The following is an 11,652-nucleotide window of genomic DNA, read 5'->3' on the forward strand; positions in this document are numbered from 1 at the left end:
GTGAATTGTGGAAGATCTGTTGAAAAAGTTCTTTTTATCCTAGATAACTTGAAATCACTTTTATTCGTCTTGTCGACAAACTTGTAGTAGAGATTGAGATTGGTTGGGTTTATAAATCTGTATGCATTTGGATGTGTATAAGAGTGACTGACTGATGACGTTGATCGATCTGTTCAGTCTTGCACATGAAAGCATTGTAGCATTCATTGTGAACTGTATGAGGTGCTGTGAATCTGTCGCCGAATATGGACATGAAGCTATTTATGATATATACAATGCACAGTCCTCATATATATGTGATCCTACTGTATATAAATGTTTACACAGGGTGGTCAACTATGATGATATACTACATTTTGGACAGCGTGTGACGTTCGGCTTGTTGGTATGTACATTATCGCGCATCATAAACTGATGGATACCGTGTACTTCTGTTCATAATGGTCGATTCATTTACTTCTTCCACCCCACATCATCTCTCCCAACTTATCTTGAGTATCCTGATACCTCGCCAACATACCTTGGGTTGCCCTAATCCTTGCTTCTGTGACCTTTGGATCGGCCATTTGAGCCTTGAGCAACCCCTGCTGATTGCACGATCTTTTGACTGTTCAGAAACGCTTCGAGGAATGGAGTGGCATTTGACCTTTGAACCGAAGTTGAGTTAATTGGAAGTTGTCGTTCTGTCATATTCGATGAAAGATCGATGGCATCTGGACATGGGCTAATCTTCCTATTTTTGGGTTCAGGCAAATGAGAAGTCTCGGTCGTGCCGGGAGGAGACGTTTTTGGGACTGGTAATGATAATTCATTAAGGTCGCATTTCTTGTTGGCATATTCTTTCACAGCGGATTTAGATGACTGGTGATTGACTTGCTTTTGAAATGAATCTGAGCTCGTAGTCTCAGCTTTACTGGCTTTCGGCTTCTGCTGGTCTGACTTCGCCATGGTTGTTCCATCCGATGGGAGCTTGCGCTTGATTGGGCTGCTGAACTGCTTCATCGAGTGCATCGAGGACAGAGGAGGCTGAATTACAGGTGGACTACCTGCTAGACATACGTTGGTTCCTGGTCCATCTTCCTTTCTTTCTTGTGGCTTTGTGCCGGTGATTCACTTGTGTCATTCGAGCTGGGTTACCTGCGACTTTCTCGCATGCAGAGGGGCACCGCTTGACTTCCATCTTACTTTTGGTTTTCGACCTCATAAAGGGATTTGTAATCGGTTTCGTCTCATCCTCCGAGTCTTCGGGATCATATTCTGAATCACTGCTTGATTCTGCTCGCTTGCCTTGCTGATGATAGGTAGGATACTCGCAATCACTATTGAAAATAGTGGATGTATGTGAGCAATTAGTTAGCGATAGCCAGAACAGTATATCTGAAAAACCCGATAGGGAAATTATGCCTACCATAGATTCTCAGCTATAAACTCAGTAAATTTCTGTCAGCCATGAACATTTATACGGACAGTTCCGAAATCAGTCGCGTGATCACTCACCAAAATAGTCGCTATAAAAAGCAGTGAGATGCTGTCCACGGTTAATGGACTTTCCTTCGACCCTTTCTATAGGGAGACATGTAAATCCGATGTTAGGTAAAGAACCATCTGGCAAGTAGTCAAGTGTCTCCGTTTCCAGCTCCCAATACACGTTAGGCTCGCAAGAGTGCTGCAATTGTATGAAGTATATTTCAAGTTAGCTCCAGATGGGTGGTGATCTCAATAGAGGGTAGTCACATTGATAGTTCTTGCTGGACCTAAACCTATCAGGGTGATTTCTCTCCCATCAACTTCATGCTCAAATGTCAAACCTTCTTCGAATCCAGCTTCGGAAATGTCGTCGATCTCCTCGGGGAAGGAGAAGACGACGAACTGTAAGTCCTTTGGATGAAGGGCTTTGGTGGCGAGGGCATTTTGCTGATATAGACCAATTTGACCCTCGATTTCAAGCTAGGATTGAAGATGCAGAGAGCCAATCGATAAGAATGAGAGGAAGCTCTTCTCGATCCTGAATCTCAAAGCATCAGTATGATGCCTGATGTCTGATATCAATCGTCCGAGACCGCAGCAATGGTACACTTACAGCTTCAACCAATGCTCGGGTACGATGTTATCTTTCTTCTTGAGCTGGATGTCGGTACTGTTCAGCCAGATTGACCAGTCAGCCGTTTCCTGGTAGCACTGCTTGAAATGACCGGACAAGATACGGACATCTCCCTGATACATTGCAATATCAAGCCTTGATCTCGTGTACCATTATACTTTGCACAGAAGTCTTATCAGTCATTGAGATGCATAAACGAATGCCGATGTGTAACCTCCAATCAGTTTGGGGAAAAACAAACGCACATACCTTTACTAGAAATGGCTTGATGATGTCCTCAAAGTACAACTCGATTCTCAGACTAGCTCTGATGGGTGATATCTTCAAACCATCCTTCTCCGCTATAACCTCCTGCAAAACTTGCTCAAACACGCAGAGTTGATGAAGTACTTGAATAGCTGAATCCTCAGGTTCAAATGGAGCGGATTTTCTTGGAGGGGGACCTCGTGTAGGCGGACCGCCTATTTGATTTCCGCGATCAGAATGATATTCTGGTGGGTCTTTTGATCTTTCACCTTCTTTTGTTCCTCTTCGTACATCTTCGGCACGCGTGTTCTTTTGAACTACACGCAATGGAACCAGAACAGAGACAAGGAAAGAATCAGCAACTTTAACGTATTTTCTGTCAGCCAACGCACAAAGGTGATACTGCATACTTACGTATAGCTCCCTCCCATTCTTTCACTAACGTTGCCATTTCGCCTATATGCGTCGAAGTTGATCAATGATATGGTTAGGCCACTTGTCTTATGTCATTCGAATGACGAGAAAGGAAAGAACGCAAAAGGAAGACTAGGAAGGAAGATGACTGCATATTATATACCGTAAGTATCGATGTCAACCTTTAAGGTATTTTGTGAACGCACGGACTTCTACAGGTAGCATAAGCACAGACCCATGCATACAATGGTATTGAAAAGGCAAAGTACATGCGCTTTTACAAATCACTCACGGCCGGATAGAGATTTTCGAACTCAACATAACTTGGTACACAGACCGGTCATCTTCTCTACTATACTTGACAAGCTCCCTTGAAACCCATGTGAACAGCTCAGTAGTGCATGCCATCCTTCAAGAAGCATACATGATCCGACCAATTCATGCAATGGGCTTGTAATAAATGCGGACCCTGCAATCCTGGAGTGTGACCAATTCGAACTGTTTTCGTCAGCAGTTTCGCGACCTCTAGGTAATCCATTGTCGATATCATCATTTGCATGCTGCAATGATTAAATTTGATACTCTCACATATGATAGAATAGCTGGATATACAACACACACACAGATATAAATACAGATGACTCGCAAGACTTCTGATGTTGATACTAGACTACATTCCATGTCAACTCATTAGATCGGGATAAAATCACATGTTATCACTTTCTATCTTTCATAACTTCCAAGTTCATCTGTCAACACCACTTTTCAGCGGTGTTTGACCTAACATATCAGCTCAGATTGTCCAAAGTGATACTAAAAACCCAGAATCCTTCACAAAGCTTACTTTTACGTGTATTTGTTGAGTCAGATTCCACGAGCACGATCTTTTCGGCTTCCGCCACTTCGACCGCTCTTGGTCGCTTTTTGCGCAAGAGGAGCTGGGATCATAGTGTTTTGATAGGCTGTGACGGGATTTGGAGTCTTTGATCTAGAAGTGGATACCGGTGTCCATGGGAAGGAATTTAGGTCCATAGTGGCCCTATCTAGCTCATCATATCTTTTGTCTTGAATGTCTCCAGCCAAATTTGAGGTGGCTGCGCTAAGCCCTATGATACGTTCTTCTGGATCGGCATCGGTAAATCCCCAAGTCAGGGATGTTGGACTGTCAGAAAGGTGCTGAGGAGAAGTATGAAAGTGTGCCGTGTCCTTGGGCTCCCCTTCAGGTAATCCGGTCTGTAGAGCGTGCGAAGACTGAAGATTCTTGGGCTGGTAAGGGAGGAAAGTTGGATATGAATCCTCGTTGGGATAGGCGTTGACCTCTGGAGTGCAAGGTAAAGCTTCACCTCTATCATTTTCCAAGTAATCATTTTCAGCGGAAGCCTTGAGTGTCGATCCATCTTCATGAACCGTCCTGTCGGCATCTTCTGGCATTGGCATATTCTCCTTACTATTTCGCTTGAGCGGTCTCTCAGTGAGGTCGGACGGTTCTGTCTTCATATTAGACAATGGCGCTGATTTCTTTTTCGTATATCGTTTCTTCTTGTTACTTTTCTTATCGGTGTAATCTGGCGAGGAATCATGTTCAGATGAACTACTAGAATAATTATGATCTTCCTTATCTCCCCATCGGCAGGTACTATCATTGTTTGAATTGAACAGCTCGGGTCAGATACCTAATTATAATAAGCAAGTACATCAGAGACAGACCTACCAGAAGTTCTTAGCTATACACATCAGCCGTCAGCTGTGACTGAATACATGAGGCCAGCGACAAAGAGGGAAACTTACCGAAGAATTCACTATAATAAGCCAAGAGCTCTTCTCCTGGTCTGATCGATGAAGTTTGCACGAACTCGAACTCCTGCGTGGCTACGCCACCATCAGCTGCATCGATGAGCTTGTATAGCTCATCATCCGGCATCTCCCAATCAACGTTGCAAATGCAAGCGTGCTAGGGTATCAGAGCAATGACACGTCAGCTTCCTCCGCAGTGTATTAAAGTCAGAGTTCAAGTAGACTAGACTCACATTGACTGATCGACCGAAACCTAAGTTCATCATCACTGTTACTTTCCCATCCCGGAGTCGTTCGAAACACAGCCCCGGATGAAAGCGATGCTTCTCCGCGTCATCGATATCTCGTATTTTGGAGGTAGGAAGAGTTAAGATTATATACTCAATACCTGTCATGTCCATCTTGCCAAATCCTGATTCACTTCGGTCCTTACCACTTCTGGATCTCTTCTTGGTTGTTCGTTCAACAGTGGACGTGTTTCTTCTGAAAAGTCCGACTTGATTATCAGAGAGGTTTCGACAAGTACGAAGTTCAACTTGTCGATTGAGGAGAGCGTTGATGAAATTGTCCTGAATTCTAGATCGAATCATTTTAGCCGTGAATGAAAATAGGTCAGAGTCAACAAAGCCGTTTCCTACGCTAAGCCGTAGTTCTGTACTTACAATGTTAACAGTCTCTCGTTGATGATGTTGTCTTTAGCATTTCTCTGGGAATCGGTGCTACCATTAAACAGAGTCAGCGATAGCTAGCAATCATGCAAATTACAGCAGACGGTGAGCTCACATCTTTTCAAGCAATCCTATCAGATAGTGGATATCATCCTCCTTCTCTGTACCTTTCTATCTCACCATCAGACCCAAATGAATCCAGTTAGTAAGACGCCGATGTACAATGTTTAAGATGGTGATTTGGACAGACAGACTCAACGAGACTTACGACCCCTTTAAGCTCCCTCTTCACTCCCTTCACCGAGCTTCTGTCGATCTTCTCCCGAAGACTAGATCTCATCGCAGGTTGCTTCGTTCCGTGGAAAGCCGCCAACGCTTCGTGAAAAAGTTGTTCGAAAGCGCAAACTTGGTGCGCCAACGCCAATTCAGTCGAGAGCTCGACATCTCCACTCTCGACTCTGTTCTGAGCTCTTCCCGATGTCTTAGAGATAGACAGTGATTCAGCGAAGGTGGCGAATTCTTGTGATGCGTTTGGAGGGCTGTCTGAAGGTAAGGTTTCTGGAAGACTGTCAATTCCAGAAGAGAGGGGAAGGCTGTCGACTCCTGAAGACAGAGAGTGGAAAGGTGATGGAGATTCTGTGTGATTTGGCTTGGGTTCGGCTGTCAATTTTGCTTTTGACATGTGAGCGGAGATGTTTGAAAATATTGCTGTTGAGATTGTAGAACAGAATAGAAGAGAAAGAAGAGGAGACAAAACGAATAAAAGATAAGAAGTACGTGACAGTGTGCAGCACTTATACCAGATACTGTAGTATCAGGTATCTCTCAATGAATTAGATGACTACGCACGGACCACCTGTGACGTTCAGCAATAGTCGATGTGACGGATGAAGCGGACCGTGCATCTTATGCATTATATATATCAGTCAAGTTTTCATGCATGATGATATATGCACCTTCCTGAATGAACACCAGAAAGAATGTGCTTTTTACTAAAATTTGTCATAGCCTGAGGATCATTATACAGCTTCGTGAAATCCACTTCAGAGCACCGTATGTCAGTACTGTACAATCAGTCGGATCGTGGTTTAGGATGTTACTGCAATCATTATCTAGAAAAAACTGTAGCTCTCGGTAATTTACTGATGAATAGTTCTACATGATTTGTAGACCGATATGACCTGATGTAAGATGAGTAGTAGAGTAGAGTGCCATGGAATAAAGTCTTCCGGCTTGCAATATGTAATAGGTATTGATGTACCTGTGAGATAATGCCTCTGATGTCAACATTGAAAATTGGAGAATATTAAAACATAAGATCGCAGTTCAGACCGCAATTGTTTAGCGTACTGTATCATAGAGGCATACCAACGAATGTTCTAGACAGTAAATCCAGAATACCACGGTGATGGTATCGCCATTGACAATCTGAATGACTTGTCCCAATACCGTGTACGTGCACTAGGACAAACCATCATTACACAAAGTTCAACCTATAACAACAATGTTCGGTATGTTTCACTAGACTTCGATGAGTCTTAGGTATCTTGTACATCTAATAAATACAAGGGTATAAACTTACACGTACTAGATAGTGGCAATGTCACTTCAAACGTTTACTCTTCAATTAGTCGTATGTCTGAACTTACAGTACAGGTACAGCTCGTTGTACACTTTAGCGTACGTGTTTGTATTATAAGAATGATCATTTCACTGCTTTGAAGTAGATATGCGCCATCAGCCAAGTCCAGGAAGGCGTGCCATTACAGTAAAACCCACAGAGCTTCATATTGAAGAACTACCCTTATTTCTACATCCATCTCCCTCCTCATCAATCGCCATATCTTCCAGATTCACAACAGGTATCTCCAAAACATTTCGATCCCGAAGAGTTTGCTTCCCCTTGCCTTTGTCTTTGCGCCTCAACTGATCTACCAACATTCTCTGCTTGACTCTACATCTTTCCATTGTCTTACGATCCTCGCCGATCTTTTCTCTGAGATCCACCAATTCCGATACGATGGCGACCAAACTATCCTCATGAGTCTTCAGTCGGTGCATGTGTTTGTTCAATTTTGTATCCAGCCGAGTAAGTTGATCTAATATCTCCATTTTCGTTGGGTTCGTTGTGGCTTCACCATCGAGAATTTCTATAGTTTCATCATCATCGCTGGCAAACACATCATCCTCTTCCAGTCGTTGAGCACCCGTTCTACCCCTAGTACCAGGCACATCATCTTCTTCCGTATCACTATCGACTCTCTGAAGTCTCTTCTTCTTCTGCTTTTGCGTAGATGATCTTGTCTGTCTGGTAGTAGAGCTTTCTCCAGGTGATATAGTGGTAAGATATTCGACTTCATTGTCATCTTCCTCTCCTTGTGTAGTCCCATTCTCTCTCTTCTTCTTTTGCCGTCTCAGAGATCTTTTTCTACCTTCAGATAAAGTGTGATCTCTGTCCCAATCTGAATAGCTTGGCGTTCGACAATCGCGGGCAGGTGAGAGTCGGGAGGATCCTTCAAAATGGATAGTATTTAGATCCATTGAGTCGGCCCTTGAGGTTGGGTATTCCATTGGTGTATCAGCACGATAATGATGGGTTGACGGGCCAGCGGGAGCAACATGATTTTCTTTTGTGGATGCGTGAAGCGATGTGCTGCTGCATGTACTGTTCAAGGAGGAAATCGCAAGTCAGCAAAGTTAGAGGACAGAGTTCCGTCGTAAATTATGCTTACCAATCTAGTCGAGCTATTCCATCAGATAATGCATCATGTCATCAATAACGCATCTACTGAGGAAGGCTATAATCACCAGTACTCACCAAACTCATCACCATAATATCCAAAAATCTCCATCCCAGGCTTCAACATTCTCCTTGGAAGTTTCACCAATTTCGAACTCATTCTACCAATCTTATAATCGCTTTCGAACTTCAATGCATTGGCTTCGAACAGCCATTCGATCGATTTATTCTGGCAGTGATGCTACTCAATTTGACCGACCGACACATATGTCAGTGCTCGGGGCTGATATTACCTTTAGTCAGATGAACGGCGAGACTTACATTGATCACCCTCGCCATACCTAAACCCATCAAAACACAATTCTTCCCTTCCTTCTCTCCGGGTTTCTTATGCTTATAATCAAAAGTAAGATCATCTAGAAAGCCATGCTCTTCAGGCTTTTTGATTTTCCGAGGAAAGGCAAACAGTTCGAATCGAATTCCATCCATATTGGGTGTTTTCCCTTTCCTCGTCAGGACATCGATACGGGATGGTGCTTCTGCAGGCTTGACAAATAGTCCAACTTGCCCTGGAACTTCTTTCGATTCGCGAAGATGGAGGAAAGGGTTTCGCAAGGCTGCGATGAAGTTATCTCTAATGCTGTAAATAAGCACAGTTCAAATCAGTATAGTGTACAGTATCTCGAACAGTCATAAAAAAGGCAAACTTAGGGTCCACGACATTCACCGGTCAAGGTAATCTTCAGGTATGATATTATCCTTGGCAACTTTTTGGGAATGTGCTCTGACGATCATTCTGTCAGCCGAATTCCAGCATGTTTTAGGATTACCCACATCCTCTCGATGATCCGTTCCAAGCCACCAATCTCATCATTTCTTCTCGCTTGTCTCTACCACATGACCACAGTGTTGAGTCAATTCAAAGCAGCCTCTTCATCCTGATATATTGAAGACTGAGTACAATTTGAACTCACCCCTGTATCAGAATTATCAAACATTTCTGTCCTATCGAACTTGAATATCTTCGATCCCCTTACAGGTGCAATCTTCAGCCCATCCAACCCTGCGAAGAACTCCATCAAGACATGTTCGAAAGCGCACAACTGATGTAAAACGCTCAAAGTGTCTTTATCGTTCTTTTTGAGCAGAATTCCGCTGTCAGTGGGTGTGAGGGTGGGCGAATCTGGCGAGAATAAGTCATCTAATCGTGCTGATTCTTGGTCTTCCTCCTCGTCGTCTTGTTCGGGTGAAAGTGACCTAAGTGGTGGTGATGATGGTGGTGGTGGTGATGGTGGCCTAGAAGCTGGGTTTGCTGTGCGACTGCTCTTCCGAGCTCTGAATGGCATGTTGAGATATAGGAATGAATCGCAGGTAACGATACAAGTCGAAACTGGAAGAGGATATACATGAAGATACTGCCATGATATGCCTTGCAAGCAAAGTTGAAGGAAGGAAGACACATTGTGTGAGCGTGTTGGACATGAACATCATCGTCACTGCTTGTGTTCAGGGAAATCCCCTTCCTTTGATGCATGTTGATCTTCAACGTCAATGTCAGTGCATGTGCGTCAAAGGTACAAAGTGGGGGGTGCGGATCAGCATTAAGGACATTCACAGTATGAGTGAAAAAATGCTGACTTGGTCTATACTGTTGTACCTTGGATCAAGTGTCATGTCCAATAGATAGACTATGGTTATCACGATATCATCATATCATCGATGACTCAACTCGCGACTGCTTTCGCGCAGTCCCAGTACGATACATACAGTAGGTGTCCATAACTGTACTTCGCCACTCACATCAACTTTTCTATCGTGGTTCCTCCTTCTGCTCTTTCTAACCATGCACTATACCCCTTCGTCCCTCCTCGGAACCTGTGCACTTCCTTGGTACTGTCTCGTTGGTCCAACTTCCCTCAATTCCGCATGAAACAAGTATTACTTGACCACGGAACCGAACATGTCGCAATGGTATACTCAAGAATGGATATGCAGTTCCGATGGGAAACGACTAGAAACCACCAGAGAGATGATCCGCTCTTTCGATCTAATGAAACAAGCAAACCGAAACCTCTACAGGTATATACTCATGGGTAGGGGAGTGTGGGAGATAGCTCGAGCTCAGGTACCAAAAGATATCGCTTGGCAAATAGGCAGAATCCTGGAAGGGACGGGCAGAGAGCTGACGTTAGCAGGGACGTTTCAGATCGTAGGTGTGCATCACCCCAACGCGATGACTTTGAAATTCATAGACATTGACAATATGACTCTTCATCCTCATTAGTCGTTTGAAAAGACTTCAGCTTTCCTGGCTGAACTCGCTTTCATCGGACAATATATTCCTACCTGGTTCCGACTTTATTACCAAGATGACGAAATAGAGATATCATCAATATCTCAGAGACTTCACCGGATGTTCTATCTGCTCACTGAGTCGACAACGCATCTCCGAGATCAGGACCAACTTCGTGGAAATTACGTAGAATTGATCCATCTTGTCTTTGATGAGGATGAGGAAACCAAGTCGTTTGATATCAGGTAAGTTCGCGAGGTGTATTTCATTTTGATTCAGCTCCAACTCATAGTGTATTCTCCAATATCCAGCTCAGATGCCAAAACGAGTCTTCGGATCGTGGATAAATTGGATCTCTGGCCTCTGGCTCTAAGTGAAACCGACTTGCAAATTGGTTTCGCACCTGATTCGCTCCGTATAAGTAAAAATCAATATAGTGAATCTGTCGAGCTTAGCCCGTCCGTATACGCTTTGTCAAGGGATATACTCGTAAACGCAAATGACAGTGAGTGTATCTCAGAGTCCAGTAGGGAGTAGGAAGGAGCTGATATGTTTGGGTTATATGTAGATCGGTTCGGATCATGGTTCCCATATGTATTGGTACACCTCAACACCGGAACATCTAATTTCAACAAAACTCGATTGGAGAACGATACTTCCATCTTACTCGCTTTGAAGCTATACCATGGGCTGTACTCACAAGCTATGCACACCATCCCAGTGGATTGCGAGCTTCATGTCAGAGAGACGAGATATGTCTTTGGGATAAGGGTTCTAGCAGATTGGGTAGAGGTGGTCATGGGCTTCTTGAACGGCGGGAAGGTGGTGAGTGTGATGTGATATATCGATCAACTGTCATAAAGTAACAAATCATGTATCTTCCACTCACAGCTCGTCGTTCCGATCTTCGCTTCTCCCATGTCCATTCCTTCCAAGTACTTACAGTTCGTCAATATCTTACTCAACATCAAGGATGAAAGGGATATCCGGAAGTCGATAATTGAAAATTGGTTATGGTGCTCGAGCGGGAGGTTATCCGAGAAACTCTTACTAGGACTTGCCCGAAATAGATCCTCAGCTTCCACCGCTCTTCAGCATTATTTCAATTCATCAGGACCAGCCTTCCGCACTCCAACCAAATCGCCTGAAGAGATCGATATGAAGAAACGAATCGACAAGTGGTTAGAAGATAATCATGATCATCGGCATTCCGTTGAGAGAGGTTACCTTCTTACCTTGTGACTGGAAGTCTGCTAGTTCATCATTCTGCTTACATCATTTGTACCTCTTAATTGGTGCTTTGTATCGTATATAATCGTTCTTTGACATAGATATATTGTAGTTCATTTCATATCATGGACATACCATATCATCATCAGAAATAATTGTACCTGTT

At 43.6% G+C, this 11,652-nt stretch overlaps 6 protein-coding genes across 6 annotated transcripts; 1 reads left to right on the top strand and 5 right to left on the bottom strand.

Moving 5' to 3' along the window:
- Positions 1 to 531: 531 nt before the first annotated feature.
- Positions 532 to 948, bottom strand: I203_106381 (uncharacterized protein; the record flags this gene model as incomplete). Its single annotated transcript, XM_065517957.1, has 1 exon — positions 532 to 948. The coding sequence occupies one exon, from the start codon at positions 946 to 948 to the stop codon at positions 532 to 534; it is 417 nt and encodes a 138-aa protein (XP_065373261.1).
- Positions 949 to 1,404: 456 nt separating this feature from the next.
- I203_106382 (uncharacterized protein) lies at positions 1,405 to 1,910 on the bottom strand (the record flags this gene model as incomplete). Its single annotated transcript, XM_065517958.1, has 4 exons — positions 1,405 to 1,421; positions 1,498 to 1,666; positions 1,735 to 1,811; positions 1,871 to 1,910. 4 exons carry the CDS (start codon positions 1,908 to 1,910, stop codon positions 1,405 to 1,407), a joined length of 303 nt encoding a protein of 100 aa, XP_065373262.1.
- A 37-nt stretch (positions 1,911 to 1,947) lies between these two features.
- I203_106383 (uncharacterized protein) lies at positions 1,948 to 2,798 on the bottom strand (the record flags this gene model as incomplete). The annotated part of the gene is made up of 4 exons (XM_065517959.1): positions 1,948 to 2,005; positions 2,081 to 2,137; positions 2,343 to 2,664; positions 2,762 to 2,798. 4 exons carry the CDS (start codon positions 2,796 to 2,798, stop codon positions 1,948 to 1,950), a joined length of 474 nt encoding a protein of 157 aa, XP_065373263.1.
- Positions 2,799 to 3,625: 827 nt separating this feature from the next.
- On the bottom strand, positions 3,626 to 5,905 carry I203_106384 (uncharacterized protein; the record flags this gene model as incomplete). The annotated part of the gene is made up of 7 exons (XM_019150897.1): positions 3,626 to 4,397; positions 4,473 to 4,485; positions 4,550 to 4,712; positions 4,789 to 5,131; positions 5,218 to 5,274; positions 5,339 to 5,394; positions 5,492 to 5,905. The coding sequence occupies 7 exons, from the start codon at positions 5,903 to 5,905 to the stop codon at positions 3,626 to 3,628; spliced, it is 1,818 nt and encodes a 605-aa protein (XP_018999774.1).
- Positions 5,906 to 7,008: 1,103 nt separating this feature from the next.
- On the bottom strand, positions 7,009 to 9,309 carry I203_106385 (uncharacterized protein; the record flags this gene model as incomplete). Its single annotated transcript, XM_019150898.1, has 7 exons — positions 7,009 to 7,888; positions 7,956 to 7,968; positions 8,042 to 8,204; positions 8,285 to 8,603; positions 8,691 to 8,747; positions 8,798 to 8,853; positions 8,938 to 9,309. The coding sequence occupies 7 exons, from the start codon at positions 9,307 to 9,309 to the stop codon at positions 7,009 to 7,011; spliced, it is 1,860 nt and encodes a 619-aa protein (XP_018999775.1).
- A 614-nt stretch (positions 9,310 to 9,923) lies between these two features.
- Positions 9,924 to 11,498, top strand: I203_106386 (uncharacterized protein; the record flags this gene model as incomplete). Its single annotated transcript, XM_019150899.1, has 5 exons — positions 9,924 to 10,172; positions 10,248 to 10,501; positions 10,568 to 10,761; positions 10,825 to 11,081; positions 11,148 to 11,498. 5 exons carry the CDS (start codon positions 9,924 to 9,926, stop codon positions 11,496 to 11,498), a joined length of 1,305 nt encoding a protein of 434 aa, XP_018999776.1.
- Positions 11,499 to 11,652: the final 154 nt, after the last annotated feature.

Source organism: Kwoniella mangroviensis (genome assembly GCF_000507465.2).
Source record: "Kwoniella mangroviensis CBS 8507 chromosome 1 map unlocalized Ctg02, whole genome shotgun sequence".
Lineage (NCBI taxonomy): Eukaryota > Fungi > Basidiomycota > Tremellomycetes > Tremellales > Cryptococcaceae > Kwoniella > Kwoniella mangrovensis.